The sequence below is a fragment of the Rhipicephalus sanguineus genome, chromosome 1, assembly GCF_013339695.2.
Source record: "Rhipicephalus sanguineus isolate Rsan-2018 chromosome 1, BIME_Rsan_1.4, whole genome shotgun sequence".
NCBI lineage: Eukaryota > Metazoa > Arthropoda > Arachnida > Ixodida > Ixodidae > Rhipicephalus > Rhipicephalus sanguineus.
Genome location: NC_051176.1, coordinates 151,942,980 through 151,958,586, shown reverse-complemented (window position 1 = coordinate 151,958,586; position 15,607 = coordinate 151,942,980). Strand labels below are relative to the sequence as shown.

At 43.5% G+C, this 15,607-nt stretch overlaps 1 protein-coding gene across 2 annotated transcripts in view; it reads right to left on the bottom strand.

Annotated features, from left to right (window-relative positions):
- Positions 1 to 1,483: 1,483 nt before the first annotated feature.
- Positions 1,484 to 15,607, bottom strand: part of LOC119400320 (uncharacterized) — a 49,820-nt gene continuing 35,696 nt past the window's right edge. The window contains exons 11-12 of one of the 2 annotated variants that reach the window (XM_037667353.2): positions 14,488 to 14,601; positions 1,484 to 6,336 (exon numbers count right to left, since the gene is read on the bottom strand). In XM_037667353.2, coding sequence (XP_037523281.2) covers positions 6,078 to 6,336; positions 14,488 to 14,601 — 373 coding nt within the window. In that variant the 3' untranslated portion in view covers positions 1,484 to 6,077. The remainder of the gene's footprint in view (positions 6,337 to 14,487; positions 14,602 to 15,607) is intronic. The other variant, XM_049417187.1, reaches the window with a different exon arrangement.

The following is a 15,607-nucleotide window of genomic DNA, read 5'->3' as shown; positions in this document are numbered from 1 at the left end:
AAACCATCAGTCCGTCGAGGTGGTCCTCTTTTTATGAAGCTCTAGAAGATATTTTGGACTACTGGTGCACCATTTTGTCTTTCTTGGGAAGCGACAAAGCCAAGGGAACGAAGTGTGAGATGCTCAACAGTCTTACTTCATCGCCTGTAGCTGTACACGACTTGCTCGTTAAGATGAGGTTTCTGAAGACCAATTCATGTGCCGTGCTCTCAATCATTAAGGAACTTGAGGCAGAGAGTGCCCTAGCACACCAAGTTTATCCCATACTGGGAGTTTGTTTGCACGCACTCATCAGTCAATGGGGTGATCCAACCGAGGTCTTCGCATCAGATGTCAAAAGTCTGTTCGACCTCCTTGACGAGAATGACCACTTAACGACTGTCGCAGACATCCACAATGCTGCGCTGCTGTCGCCTAAAAGTGGAGACAGACGTATGAGAGGAACCTGTGCGATCAACTCAAGTACAGCAAAGAATCGTTTTGGTACTGTGTTCAAATTGTGAATCCAAATGTGAAGCATGAGCTGCCCTGCGCATTCCAAACCTATGCGCCTATTCTTCAATTAGTGCTTCTTGAAACTGACGATATGAGCCAGCTCCTGAGTGTTTTTGCGAATTATCAGTGATATGAAATTGTAACATTGTTGAACCCCTGTCGTTCTGGAGATTTCACAATGTCCAGTGGCCAGTGCATTCTCGCTGCGCGCTGCGTCTCTGGCGCTTCCTGTTTCTAGTGCTATCGTTGAAAGGACATTTTCAAAGCTGAGAGTCATCAATCGAAAGGAGCGCGCTTCGATCACTGACAGCAACCCCACAAAGTATGCTTGCGTGTTTTACAATAAGCTTTAAGCTAAGGTTGTTATACGCACAAATACAGGTGTTTTGCGTTCAAGTATTTCGCTTGTGCATATATGTTTTTGTTCATGATGAAACAAGCGCAATATGCACGAAGACTTAGAAAGGACACAGGACGGAGCGTTTTTGTGCATTCAAACCTTCTAGAAAAAATAAAATGTGCTTCGTGTGTTTTGATGCTTTAGTATTTAGATATGAATTGATCTAAAATTTTGGGGTTTTGAGAACAATGCAAAACTCCGAATTTCGGAGAATTGGGGATTTACAGGAAAAAAACTCCGATAAACGCCGAATTTCCACCCAAAATATAAACTCCAATAAACACCCGCCGATTTTCAAGAAATATAAACACCAAAAACACTGAGCCCTATTCATAGCATAATTCTGTGGATAATAGAACCATTAAACAGTAAATCTGCAGTGGTACCAGGGCCTTTTCCTGCAGCTGCCACACACAGAGAGTGGGATGAGAGAATAGCAAGCTTTGTGACACAGCTTCTACACCTTCAGATATCTCAAAGCTCTTGTGCAACAGCATATGCCGAGAAGCCCTGTTATTCGCTCATACATATAACGATGTTTGGTAGGCATGTCTTCAATGGGGCCAAGTTCTACATTTGCACAGCGGCCTGTCTTTACAACCTCTCGAATAGCTTAAGACTCTTAATAAAATTTTACAAAATATTTACCATTGCAAATGTCTTATCTAGAACTCATGTGCTTGTAATAGCTATGGTTGCATCAAAGATGGCAAAATCTGATAAATTTACTACAGGTGACAAAAGCTCCCCACAACTCGGTTGCCAGAGAGCATGCACCATCTGTATGGGCAGTAAAAGTCTGTCTGTGAACCACCGACCATAAACGAGTGACTGCGAAAATAGATGGGAGTGCCAAAGACAGATATTCACCGTAAGGTACATGTCACCACCTTCAAGAAAAAATTTCACATGATCTCTAGTCTGAAAGTTACAGTTCCATTTTTGTCTTGTAAAGGTTAGTTATTTAGAGCATTTAAGAGGAACAAAATTTTCAAACTATCAAAAAACATTTTTACATTGCTTAAAATTTGCTGAAATGTGGGTGTTAAGCAAGGCACCATAACTGAGAAACGGTTAATAGAAATCAAATGTTACTCGGAAGGTATGTAAAGAGCACAGTAAACTGTGCACTGAACCACAATAACTGCAATATCTGTAAGCTAAAATGAGTTATCATAAAAAGAATGACAAAGACAACTTCCGGCACAATTAGTTTGCAAAAACTGCCCTCCGCATAAAAACTTCAACCATCTGTTCACAGCTATCCAGCTTCATTGCACAGACGAATGTATCAGTAAACTGTGAGCCAAATTTCATGCGCAAATAGTTAATGCAAAGGCAGTTATCGCTGTTTGTATAACTGTACAATGCAAAAAAGAAAGTTTTGAGAAAAAGGGGTTGGAAGATTTTGGGCAAATGTCCACATGATAAAAAACATTCGGTACGTCCAAAATTAATAATGCTTATAGCTTAAGCCCTGCTTAGAAACTGCACATTCTTCTTTAATATACATGGAAATGGACAATTTATTATTATTTTTTGCTTGCCTGCTTAGTGCCCCAAATAGCCTGACATGCAGTCTTTCTCTAGCAGTTTGAGATGCAAACTTTATTTCTCTGGTAGGCAAGTTTAATGCCTAAATGCTTGGTAATATCAAACATGCCCCGGTTTCTATCATTGAACTTAGTTTACAGTGCTGAAAAAACTCAGATATACCAATTAGTATGATTAACTACATTTTTCAGATCACAGAATGCTGGAGCTTGTAGAATATTTTATTGATTTCAAGAACATCAGGTGTTATTAAATGCTTTTCTAAGACTTTATAACATAACAGAGTGGAACGACATAATATTCATATGTAGTGGCACTTCTGATGAGTTGACACACAATATAGAATAATAATTAGCTTTCAGTTTCAGATGTGTGCAGGAGATGCTGAAGGATGCTTATAATTTCTGCATGGATTAAGATAAACACGTAATTATTTTTGTTAACTAGTCTTGAATAAAGAAGGAAATTGGAAATGTAGAAAAGATGTAAAGCAATAAAAAAATTTTTCTTCGAAGGCAGTGACATATCTTGCATGAAGACAGCACTATCGCGAATTGCGTGCTTTTAGGGTGAAAAGTTGCTCTATCAGCATGGGACGGAACCATTTCCTATTACAGCATTTTTGCAAGACTTAAAATGGAGAAAGAAGAGCTTGAGCATTATTGCACCTAAAGGCATCTTTTTTCTTGTATACATAGGCATTTCATAAGAATTGTAGAGCCGAAATTTACACATTAAAATTTTCCCCAACCTCTACAGCGAGTGTAGTTAAACATAACATTACTGCCTTAATGCTACGTAATAAGTATGGTAGAGGCACATTAAGAAGCAATTTTACATTATGAGCTGTCAGTATGGTGCCTCAAACGGTGCACCAGAAGACAATCCTTTGTGTGTTCATATATATAGCCTTTTCAACTCACTAAACTCGCTTGCTCCCGCCTGCCACGTAGTTGATGATGAGATTTCTGAGGAAAGCACAAGTGATTTTTGGCTATTTTTAAAAATCCCTGCTGCTTGCTTTTCAATAATATTTTGCTCACATAGTCACAGGAGCCTTGACTACAGATTGGCAGCGTTTCCTGGCTATACTCTAAATGTGCTGCAGGGCCCCTTTAACATTGTATAGATTTGGAGGTGGAGGTGTGTGGAGGGTGTAGGTAACTTGATCCGCTGCAAACACAGTACATAATGGGCAAAAGTTGTGGCTCAGTGGCTAAGGCATTGTGTTGCTAAGCACGAGGTCATTGGTTCGGATCCCCACTATGGTGGCTGCAATATGATGGGGGCAGAAGGCAAGAACGTTTGTGTGCTTAGATTTAGCTGCATCTTGAAGAACAATAAGAGGTCAAAATTTATTCGGACCATCCGTTATGGTGTCTCTTGTGGCACCAATGTAGCTTTAGGATGGTTTACTCCATGATTCAACCAAATGATCAAGGACAAAAGATGGTTCACAAGAATAAAGAAATAATCGTTCATTCTACTTGCTGTACTGTTGCATTTGTAATGAACTGCTATGATTACAAACAAACTAGCACCACCCAGCCCATAGCCTGTTTTCAAGAATACCTTATTTATATAGAATACATTAAGAAATAATCAGTCCATACATGAAAACCTGTAGACCTAATAATCTGCTGGCACAGCACTGTAGCTAATAGCTGAGTGCACTGTGGTCATCTTTGGGTTTCTGCAAGTGGCATTTTTCATGTTTGCTTGTCCATGTTTGTTATTATTATGAAAATGAGCTTAAGGTATATACCATTATGCAGCTCATGTACACCTGGGTAAAATATGTGCAAAATCATGTCATAAACTATATTGGCATTTTCCTGCAAGTGTGTAATGCAAAACAGTTCATAATAACAGCACTAAAAGGAATGCAACAAAGGAAAAAAAGCTTACAGGACGAGCACTGACCATCAACTGAACTATATTAACCAAATGGGACGGTGCATGAATATTCGCCTCGGATATTATTGCAGCTCGCTAAAGGGTGTGCCTCCGAGCCATCTTTCGATGCACTGTGCACAATGCGCAATGCGGCTGCGCTCTGGCCTTCCATGATAGTGCAGTCTTGTTCTGACATGCGGATCAGAGAACTAGGGAGGTAGTAGAAGCTTACCATATAGAGAAACAGGCTGATATGTGCCTTTGTGCACCATCCATTTCCTTACTTGATGAAGAGTTTGCTTATCTTGCTTAGGTGGCTTTGCAACAATTGTGTGCCTGCACAGTTGTTATTGTTACTTTTTGGGGGTTTGTGCTTTATTTTGTTTTGTCGCTCTAATAAAAAATTATTCAACTGATGGTCAGGGTCCGTCCTGTAAGTTTTTTTTCCTTGGTCCAGTCTTTTCTTGCGCCGTTATTATGAACGCATATCAACTAGCCCTTATCTCACAGCCACTGTGTAAAACAGGGCACACACACCAGAGAATATGTTAACGTGTAGCTCCATCCTTAGTCTATGGTTCCCGCAGTAAGAATGACACTAATTTTGGTTGCCACAAGTGAAAAATTGTGAGGTGGCCCCCAAGTGACTTGGCTTATGTACTACAGTCACAAAATATGTAAACTGAGGAGTCTCACATAAGGACCCACACACATCACTTCTGATTTAGGTAGCGCCAAGACTTCAAGAGAAACAAGTGAATGAAACTTGTGTGGATTTTTTTTTTTTTGCTGAGACTTGTCAATATTAGGGGGGGGGGGGTTACAGTCACAGCCACAGGCCATTTAACTGCCAAACCAGATGGCATCTCATGAAAACGGCTGTTTCATGCTTTGCGAGACAATACCTGCTGCAACAACTAGATTTTCTTGCAAGTACAAATACATAACTGGCTGCAGCTCAAAATTCAAACCAAGAAATCTTGAAGTGTATACTGTAAACTAAAGCATTTGAAATTAATAGCATGTTTTTTTGATTCAACCAGTCAAAATGAACAACCACCATCACCACCAATTTGAGCCCAAGCACAGTGCATGTTTAAAGTTGGCATCGACACATACAGGCATTAGCTAAACAGATCCTGTTCAAACTGCATACACACTTCCCTTATCTCATCATTTCATAGTTGGCACCCAACAAGCTTTTAGTGAGCGTGTGTACCAAGCAGGCACCAAGAGCATGGCCCTGCTTTCAGTGGCAGTTTCATGCGATAGTACCAACATGCCTGCACTTCAACCTTGGTAGTATTTGTAGCAGGTTAATGCATGCAAACATTGTGCTATCAAAGCGCAAAATGTTCCTAATTTTCACTTGGAGATACTCACACAAGCAAAAAGGCTATAAGGCCTCATTTTTCACTACTATTCCAAATAATCACACTTAACATAAACATGCCATGTGCAGCAGCAGTGCTGCACGTCTACACTAGATTCTTGCTGCCCTCAATGCCAGATTCAGCTGGCATGTCCATTTTAGAAGATGAATTTAAAGCCTTTCGTGGAATGCTAGTTTTTGCAAAGTTACAGACCTGTTGTGAAGGCTGGTAAAAATAAAACAACGAAATAGCGAAGTTCTTGTGCGCTGCTACCACTTCGAAAGTGCAAATGGGGCAAGACACTACACTCTGGCTCTTGCTACCACTGGAAGTTGAGCCCAGGTGCAAGCCCGTCCTGATCACTGCTGGGAGGAAGAGGACTTTGAGCCCTGTGGTGAGTCACTACCACCTGAAGACAGTGAGGAGCCACGGAGGAAGGAGCGAAAGGTGATGTCCTTCAGGGGCCCTCGGCGGAACAAGCTTGATGCCTGGGGACCCCTAGCCTTTGTGGCTCCCTCCTTACTGGCTAGGTTCTTGGGGTCAGGACCTCGACGCAAGCTTGGGTCAGGACCTCGTCGATTGTCAGGGTCTGGGCCCTGCCATGGCATGTACTCACGCCTACACCAAGAAGCAAAGAACATCGGTGCCTCTGCATCAGGCATTTAAAACATTCTCTTTTGCTAGAAAACAGAAATAAAAATTCAGATCATGCTTTACTTCCATATAAACTGTCTGTTCTTGGTAAAGTTTTGGCAATCTTTAAGGTAACTGTTGCCTGTACATTGCTAGTACAGTGATTAAACATGTATAATATGTCCAGTTTTCTAAAACGAAATGGCCACAAAGGCTGGAAATCCAAGGCAAATATAAGCAAACAGTGCAAAAAAACAAGGACTAAATACTGAGGAAGACTGGACACAACACGAGCACTGAAAACCTGGAAACCTGGCTCTATTATATGAACATTTTAAAGGCGCGTGTCCTGCCTTCCCTCGTCTTTGTCCGTGTTTACTAGCGCATTTAATAGCCTTTAAAATGAATGTGAACCAACTAGCCTGATTTGGTGCTCTACTATTCTATGAACGCGCAATGTGACTGGTACTCAGATGCTGCGACGGCTTTTTTTCCTCATTCTTTTCTCCTTTTCCAACATTTCGGGTATTCCTTTTCGTTTGTGCCCTACACTGTATCCTTGCCTTTCGTACTTCCTCTGTGATAGAGAACAGCGGCAGCAGCGTAAATACAGGGTGGCGCGGAGTGAAGTGACATATTTCAAGTAGGAAGGAGGGGAATCTTAAGGGCTCGTTTTTTCTTTGTTAGACACAATATTAATGAGAACTAACAGACAACAATGCCAAGGAAAGTATAGGGGACGTTATTTGTAGTAATTATGATATAAATGTGAAGAAAGTAAAGTGGACGAAAAGATAACTTGCTGCTGGCAGGAACCGAACCTGCAACCTTCATTAATATTTCAAGTAGAGAATTTTAAGGGCTCGTTTCTTTGTTTGATACAACCTCAACGAAAACCGACAGCTAACGAAGCCACAGCAGGTATGGGGGACGTTAATCGTAGGGTTATAACTGTATTGTAGTAATTGTGGTATAAATGTGAAAAACAGTAAAGTGGACGAAAAGACAGTTGAAAAGGTTGTCATATCATAGAAAACTGCCAGAATAATTTTAATTAAAGATTATTCATTCATTCATTCATTCGTCCACCTTACTTTCTTCCCATTTATATCACAATTACTACAATACAGTTAAAACAGAACAATTAACGTCCCCTGTACCTTCCTTGGCTTCATTATCTGTTGGTTTTAATTAACTTTATACTTCAAGTAGTCATATATTATATATGGACGCAGGGAAAAAATAGGTGTCTATAAATAGGATCAAGTATGTCATTCATTTACCACCCATTACAATGTAATTTCTTGAAAACTACATCTGGCAGATGGCCTCCTTTTACATCAATGCATTGTTTTTTTTTTTGTTGCAAACGCTTCTTGAAGTCACACATGTGCCTCCGTAGGTCCTCGTAAATCGCTGCAACTTCGTCCTCAATGGCTTGTAATTGCCTTCAGCGGCTTCGTCAATAATTTGAAATGTGTAAGTTAGCTCTGCGCCACGCTGTATATAGCTTCGTAAATTTTTATTATTGATGAAAAGACGGAAGTTGAACGCACTGTAGCAATTTCTGCTTCAATGCCGGCACAACCACGACGCGGACGTGTATCACCCAGTAACTCGATTGATCAGTGCAGTTGTGAAGCAGGAATGAACTCTGGTTATGTTCAATGCTTCGTGCAGATACTCATTTTTTCTGCACACATGAACTCTGACCACATACTGCTAGCACATGCAACAAAGTTTACCTTGTTCAGCGCACTTCAGTAAGCCATGCCTGTCGTCTGCTTTCTTGGTGCCATCTATTTCGGAATCAGTAGAATGTTACGGGTGGAATCAACCCTTTTGCCTTTACAATGCTTTTATGGCAATTAACAACGCAGCAGTAATTACCAGTCCCCCGTCGGGGTGACGTCGCAGAACAAGAGAAGTTTCATGTGCAGTGCAAGCTTCGCAAATGCGTGGGAACCAAAGGGAGCGGAGGGGTCGTAGCAGGCAGCTTAAAGGGGCCATGACACGGTCGCTCAAAGATTTGTGGTTTTCAGCGAAAACTAGAAACAGGGGGTCTATTATGCCTATACAGATTTCAAAAGTGGGCCATAAAAGAATATTTCAGTGCAAAACAAGCTCTAGAAGTCGCCGGCTGTAATCCCCGCCCACCGCCGGTGACTGCCATTTTGCGATGGTGCGTGTGACGTCATGTGCAGCACGGAACGGAGCCATCGTCTTCTACCAAAGTTTCAGCCGCTGCAAATCATTCAATTTCAGTGCCAAGCTGAAGAAAGCTAAAATATCTCGATGTCACGTGCAGCTGACCACGAAACAATATTGTTCGCCCCAATGCAGACGCTTGCACAGCTAGCTGCTTGTTACATCACGGCTCGCGAGTGCATCAGTGTCGCCTGACTCTCGGGCCGCTTGTGTGTTTATAAAAATATTCTAGTAAAATTAAGTGCTCGACCAAACGCGCTAAAGTTTCGCCAGCTTATTTGTGAATGTACAAGGATTAATCCACATAACACAGATTAGGATCGAAAATTGGGTGTCATGGCCCCTTTAAGTTCACGTTGTCCAGTAGGGGAATGGCAAGTGCTGGTGTCGGCGGAGAAACTTGAGCGGGTCTCCCCTATAAGTGGGTTTGACAGTACTCACTTAGTTAAGCAAGACAGGAGCACAAGAGTGCAAGGCATGCACTCCAGCTCAGTCGTGCACATAGCAAATACAGTGCTACATAGCTACATGCTGTGCCTACTGCTTAGTGCAGATAAGGTGGCTGTCACAGGGTGCCACAGCAAGCCCTCTTGCCACTGAAACACTCTGACAACCACACGCCCTAATTAATCTCTGTGGGCGATGTACCTCAAGTGTGTAGCAACGCAAGACACTCTGAGTAGCACGAGCTTTTAGGAGCTTGCTCGCCAAGCTTCTTACGCTCGCGCCTTGTCCATCGCTCCGATTCGCTAGTTCTCATTGCTCCCGCTAGAGGCGCAGCTGTGCTCTTTCCGGTGATTCAAGCGTGCCCGCTAGATGGCGTGCCGCCGCTCTGCTGCACACTATAGTCGGGTACAACTTTAGAAAAAAGGAGAGGCCCCGCCCATATGACCGAAGCGCGGCAGCCGATTGCCTCCGCGGCAAAGAAATAGTCCCGCTTCTTCTCCTTGAGCGGAGGCACCGGCCGTCCGGCTCGTGACGTCAGTCTAGAGCGCGCGCCCATTGGTGGAAGCGCGTGTGCATCCGCCTTTGAGGTGCAAATGCCGCTTTTTTCTAAAGTTGTACCCGACTATAGGTGCGTGCTCTGCACACTAGGCGCTCACTAGGCACACTAGGCGCGTGCTTAGATAGGTGACTGCTAGAGGGCCGCGCCCATATACAGCGCTTGCTTTCAGTGCGCACTTCGCTACCGTTACTCAGCACAAACACCCAACAAGCCAAGGCAGCGGGGGTGAGAGCTCACAAGGCAGCAGCAGCGCGAGCTCGCTGCCAAGGCCCTGCGGTGAGAGCCCGCGAAGCAGAAGAAAGACGCTAGTGCCGGCAGCAAGCAAAAGCCACCATCGATCCAGACGCAGCGGCAGCGGCGAGGGCTTGCGCAGCCGAATCAGCGCGGAAGCGGCGACAAGCGAACCTCGAAGAGGTACGGGCACGAGATGCAGTGGCCAAGCACCGAAAGCGGTTGCTACCTGAAGTTGGTGGCGCTGACGTGCGCTTCAAGCGCGATTTCCTCGATAGTGCATCAAAATGTAAATTAATAAACATTGTGTATATAATGTCAGTGATGCTACTGAGGACTTCTGATTTGGAGCAATTTTCGGAGCAGCTAAATTTCCATTTTGGAGCACTTTGGAGCAGCAAAATTTTCATCTTGGAGCACTTTGGAGCAGATAATTTTAAATCCTGGAGTGCACTACAGAAGCATATTGCATTAACATTCAAGCACCTGAATATTATTATGGGGCTCTTGTGAAGGCTAGAAATATTTCGATTCATTGCAAATCTCATGGAAAAAATCATCTCGGGTGAACTCCATATTTCACTCGCTAATGAAACATTAAGGGCTCATGCAGTTGAGTGTTCTGGATTAACCTCTTCGGCGATTATTTTCGACACTAGCAAATAAACATAATACCGGATTAATAAAATTGCACTTTATGAAATAACACTCTAAATACATCTATGTGGTTACCAGCAGACGTGGTAGACAAACGCCGTGACGTACAACAGTGCCTCAATGCCAAAGAGTCACACTGTCCCTAATGCATTCCCCTAAGACGACTCCATGGTGAAAGCCAGGTTCTTTTTCTTCTCGATCGACGGGTAGATCCCCCCACCTCCCTCTCTGCAAGCTTTCTGCACCTCACCTGGTTTTGCGCAAGCTCCATGATCGGCGCACCGATCACGGAAGCAGTGTAAAGCGACGATGTCATGTGACGGCATCATCACGTGACATCACGATATATGACGCCATGATGACGTCACAAGTTTTGACGATCTATGACGTGATGATGATGCCATCACATGATGATTATTTTTTGCATCAATCGATTGACGTTGCTGACGGTCAATTTTCCTGTTTGATAAAGCATCTAAGGCTTTCGCATTATAATTGCGTATTGAACGTTAACAGCCTGGCCTTACATACCAAACTGTCCTCCGCCATGTCACCTCTGTGCCATGTGCGAAACAGCTTCGCTTATCACCCACATCACAGAGTGAAATGGCTCCTCAACTTTTTTAAAATTTCCATTGTGATAGCAATTATATAGACACTCTCGGCGGATTATTGCCGTCGCCGTTGCCGTAATTTTCCGTATAAAGTCCAAATTAATAACATCACGCGCATTCTAGCCGCGGGTAAAAGCTCACAAGTGCTGGCGAAGAACGCGGCTGAAGCGGAGATTAAGCTAGCCGGCCGTCTGCCTCCGTCGCACGGACAGCGCATGAGATAACATCTTCCTGCGTGCGGGCCTGCCGTCGATTGCTCATCAAACAGAGAGGAAACGCCCTGCCCGTCTTTCGTAAGGAGCATGAAGGGATGCCAAGGGAGCGGAGGGGGGGGGGGGGGGGGAGGGGATCGCATCGTTCGAAGGGCGCAGTCGCTTGCGCACGCGCTATCTCGAGGCATCAGAAGACGGCTCGTAAACTTGCTGAGCTCTCAACGCTTACTTCGCGTTTACAGAACTCAGAGCAAGGAAACGCTTCGGTTCCTGGAGCGACCATATTCCCTTAAACCAGCGTTTTGTTGAGTTACGCGAGATCGGATACAAAAGCGTTAGCTGCTAGCCTTACTTCGTTTAACAATACAACTTGTTGGTATCGCATTCAGTGCTTCGCCCTTAAGCGAAACTGAGTTTTTTTAACCGTCACCTATTGACCCCCGAAAGCGAGGGGCAGACGTGTAACATGGCATAGCCGCTTCACTGTGGGCCGTCAGCGACGGGCCCGCTACTGACATCTGCGCATTTGCAGCTGCTCGGACCAGGAGATATGCTTTTATTAATGAGATTACATTTAAAAAAAAAAGCAAGCAAAAAAAATCGAATTGGAACCCTAGCACGTGAGCTCAAAAGGGCAGGGAATTTTAGGGGGTATTTACCACAGAGTGATTACAAACTCGGACGTGCTGGTGGAAGGAATTACGAAAAAGCTCTTCTGGATGAAGATCCATGGATAAAGTATATCTGAGGAAAAATGTCAACGCGTTTCCACCATTCGCGTGCTCTTCCATAAACGTGAAGCTAGGAAATTTCGATATTGTTCCATATATCTAGTGCTCGCGATCCCAGGTTTCATTCCGCGATGTCCGGAAACAGAAGTGACAGACATTTTAGCGGCACGCATGTAGTTATAACTGAACATTGCTTTCCTTACGTGCCGTGCGACGCTTGAAACGAGCTATCAGCAGCGTTCCTGGAACAGACGACATCCGCTGATGAATCGCCGTCGCACTTTCTCGGTACCGATAGGCCTAGACGTCACGAGCCTCTGCGGAGAGCGCGTTTTGCTGTCGAGCCGACTTGCAGAACAGAAGCTGTGTCGGCACCGTGCATGGCATTGTGGCTTACTTGGGACGCACGCGCGAGCGCTATTTATTCAGCGGAATAATTCTTGGTCCATGGTTGCGACTTTGGCAGCCCCAAGATCAAGCTGCACATGTTCTGACGCGGCAGCGATGTGATTGCCAGTGATAGACGCCCCCAAACCCGAGACTTTGGCGCAGTTTGGCGCAATTTTCGTCGATATTATCAAGATGGCGCAGTAAATACAATTTGGCGCACTTTGGCGCAGTTGGTGCAGGAGTGGAATCACTGTAATGTGTATATATATAACAACGTGGTCACGTCTTTATATGATGATAGATGAATTTGTACAGAGGATTCACAGGTTACCCGATCATCTCCGAGCAAGCTCCCCTCCCCTAACATCATTCACTTCGTGGATATGGCGTGACTTTTTTAGAGAGCGCTGCACATGCCTAAACTTGAAGTAGAAGCCAACACATCCAAGGAAAGTGGAAAAAATGCCCAAGGCTATGACGCACAGCAATGTAATTATTGAATGAGGCCTTGCCTCCTTTCCGCCACCCCAACCCCTCCCCCATTTTTTTTACTCACTCCACACTTGTGGCTTCCAGCATGATGGTCGAGACGAAAGAAGGAATAAGTACCAATAACTCTGGTTATATGTGAACGATATGAAAAATTTTTGTGCGAGGTGATCTGTGAGGTGACATAGTTCAGTAGTGAGGTGATCACTTAGAGATACTCAGAGCAATATTTAGTACCTGAATAGGTGTTACACCCCACTAATGAAATCTGTGACAGCAATGTATTTTGGATCAGCCCCGTATCCAAGGATATGTTATTTTTTGCTGCATGTAATTGTTAAAGTAGAGCTGTGCGAATAGCAATATTTTGGGTGCGAAGTGAATTCGAATATTGAAATGTTAGTGCGAATCGAATCGAATATTTCTCGAATATTTCTCGAATATTTTTCGAATACTTCAAAGTGAAATTGCAGAAATAAAGAAAGAGAGGATTCCTAAGCATATTCTTATGAGATAGCAACATGAAAGTGTTTCTTTTCGCTAGGTTGATGAAGCACTGGCGGGGTGGTGTTTCATAGTTGTCTTATCAAGAATGAGGCAATGTAGAGGCCAAATTGTATTTATGTACATGATTTGGTGCAACCAAAGTGTTGCCGACAACACTTTACACGTGGTAGGCAAAGATGCCGTTTCCTCAGCCTGTCCTCCTCTTTCAACTTCTGTGGAAGCCCAACTGATGTAGTGGACAAGGGTGTGCTCCATTCAAGTCCGGAGTTCCAAATCTGCCTCACAGACATCAATATATAAGAACATCTGAAATTTTGGATGCTAAAAAGCTTCAGCTTCCGATTTTTCGGACTTCCTGCCCAAATTTCAGGTCCAAAACAGCATTAATTGACCCCCACCTCTGCCACATCTTTCATCTCCATGTTGGAACTAACGTTTTCTTGAGTTAATACATTTGCGACCGCAGCAGAGCGTGAAAGGCAGCTTTGCCGCAATATCAGGGTGTGATGAGGTGAAGCATATTAAAAATGTAGGGACCATTTCCAATCGGACATTGACTCTGTCTTGGCAAAGTTCGACCGTAACGAAGCTTGAAAGGCAGCTTTGCCGCAATACGAGAGTGTAATGAGGTGAAGCATATTAAAAATCTGATGGGGTCACTTTCAATCGGATGTTGACTGTGTTTTTGGAAAGTTCAAATAGTAAAATTCCAGTGCGAATCGAATCGAATAGCAAACACTATTAGAAAAATATTCGAATTTTTGAATATTCGCACACCCCTATGTTAAAGTCATGCTGCATTACAATTTTTAATTAAAAAAATCGTTGTGCATTGCAAACATATAGTACTGTGCTCCATGCAACAAGCAAATGAACAAATAAAGGTTCTAGTACGAACTGTCATTTAAATATACATGTTTACGTGCACAGATGTTGCTGGCAATTCTCAGTAGGTAGCCTGAACTTTGTTGCACCACCGCGCCACCTGTCATTGAAGTAAAACAAATCTACTTCCTTCTGCACTCTATCCATCCATTCACAACACACACTTCAAACAAGACAGCAAAGGTTGTCTTGCTTGGGTTACTTACAAGAGGTTGCTGTCATTTGGCCCTTTAAGAAGGCTTGCATTGGGCCCCTTTGGACAGATTCGAGTGGAAGGTTGCGTCATCTGGTCTTCATGGGTGCTGGTACCTTTAGAGAACCTGTGCAAATTACAGATAAGGTCATTATGATTGTTGTTAGGAGTTTTACAGAGCCACAACTGTTTTTACACAGTAGCATTCAGTTTCTACAAGGCACTCCAACACAGTGGGAGCTATTAAAATGAGCTCCCCCTAAGTCTGGGTATGCAAGTTAGGTACAGTGTGCTTAGAAGTGTTCAAGTAAGATTGATAGGCCCTTCAGGCTTCCTGAGGACATTCTTTTCCCCCTTGAAATGCTACACTTTGCACAGGGGAGAACTGTACGCAACATCTGCAGTTTATAAAATTCTGCCTCTTAATCCAATTTTCATCTTGCTGAGGGCCAAGTAAGTTCTTTACAGCCACCAGAAGGTGTGACACATTTAATTTGTAGCGAGCAACTTGCTGTGCTGCTTCTGCAGGTAGCACACGCAACATCAAAATACTACCTTCCAGCAGCATTATTCTGATGCTTCACTGCATACTCCATGGCTTTTGACTTAAAGCTGGCCATATATATCTGAAATTATGGCCCATTGCCCACAGCAAAACACAAGACAGGCAGAAAAGCAAGCCACAAATAATGCTGTTATGGAATGGTCACCTTCAAATGAAAAAAAAGGATCATGCAGACTCCACTTATTGGGGGGTTTGGTGCATGCTAAGCTTTGATAAACTAGTAAGACATGATGGCGCATCATGATAAAAAACAGACTACAATTTATGGCACAAATGCATCCTGTAATGGTCGTCAGCCACAGTGGCATACTTTATAAGGCAAAATTGTTTCTTAACCTCAAGCAATCACTCTCGGCAAGATCATATGCCCGAGATTTCGCATGACTTCACCAAATGTGCAGAAGTAGATGGCCAAAAGCATTCCTGATCCTGCGTGAAGATAATCAGCTCGGCGCAGCACCAGAAACACTACTGACTGTATATTGGTAAATGTGTTTGGTACCACATCATGTGAAATCTCATAAAAGTGATGTGCCCTTCTTGACAACAGCTGCTACTCAGCGAGATG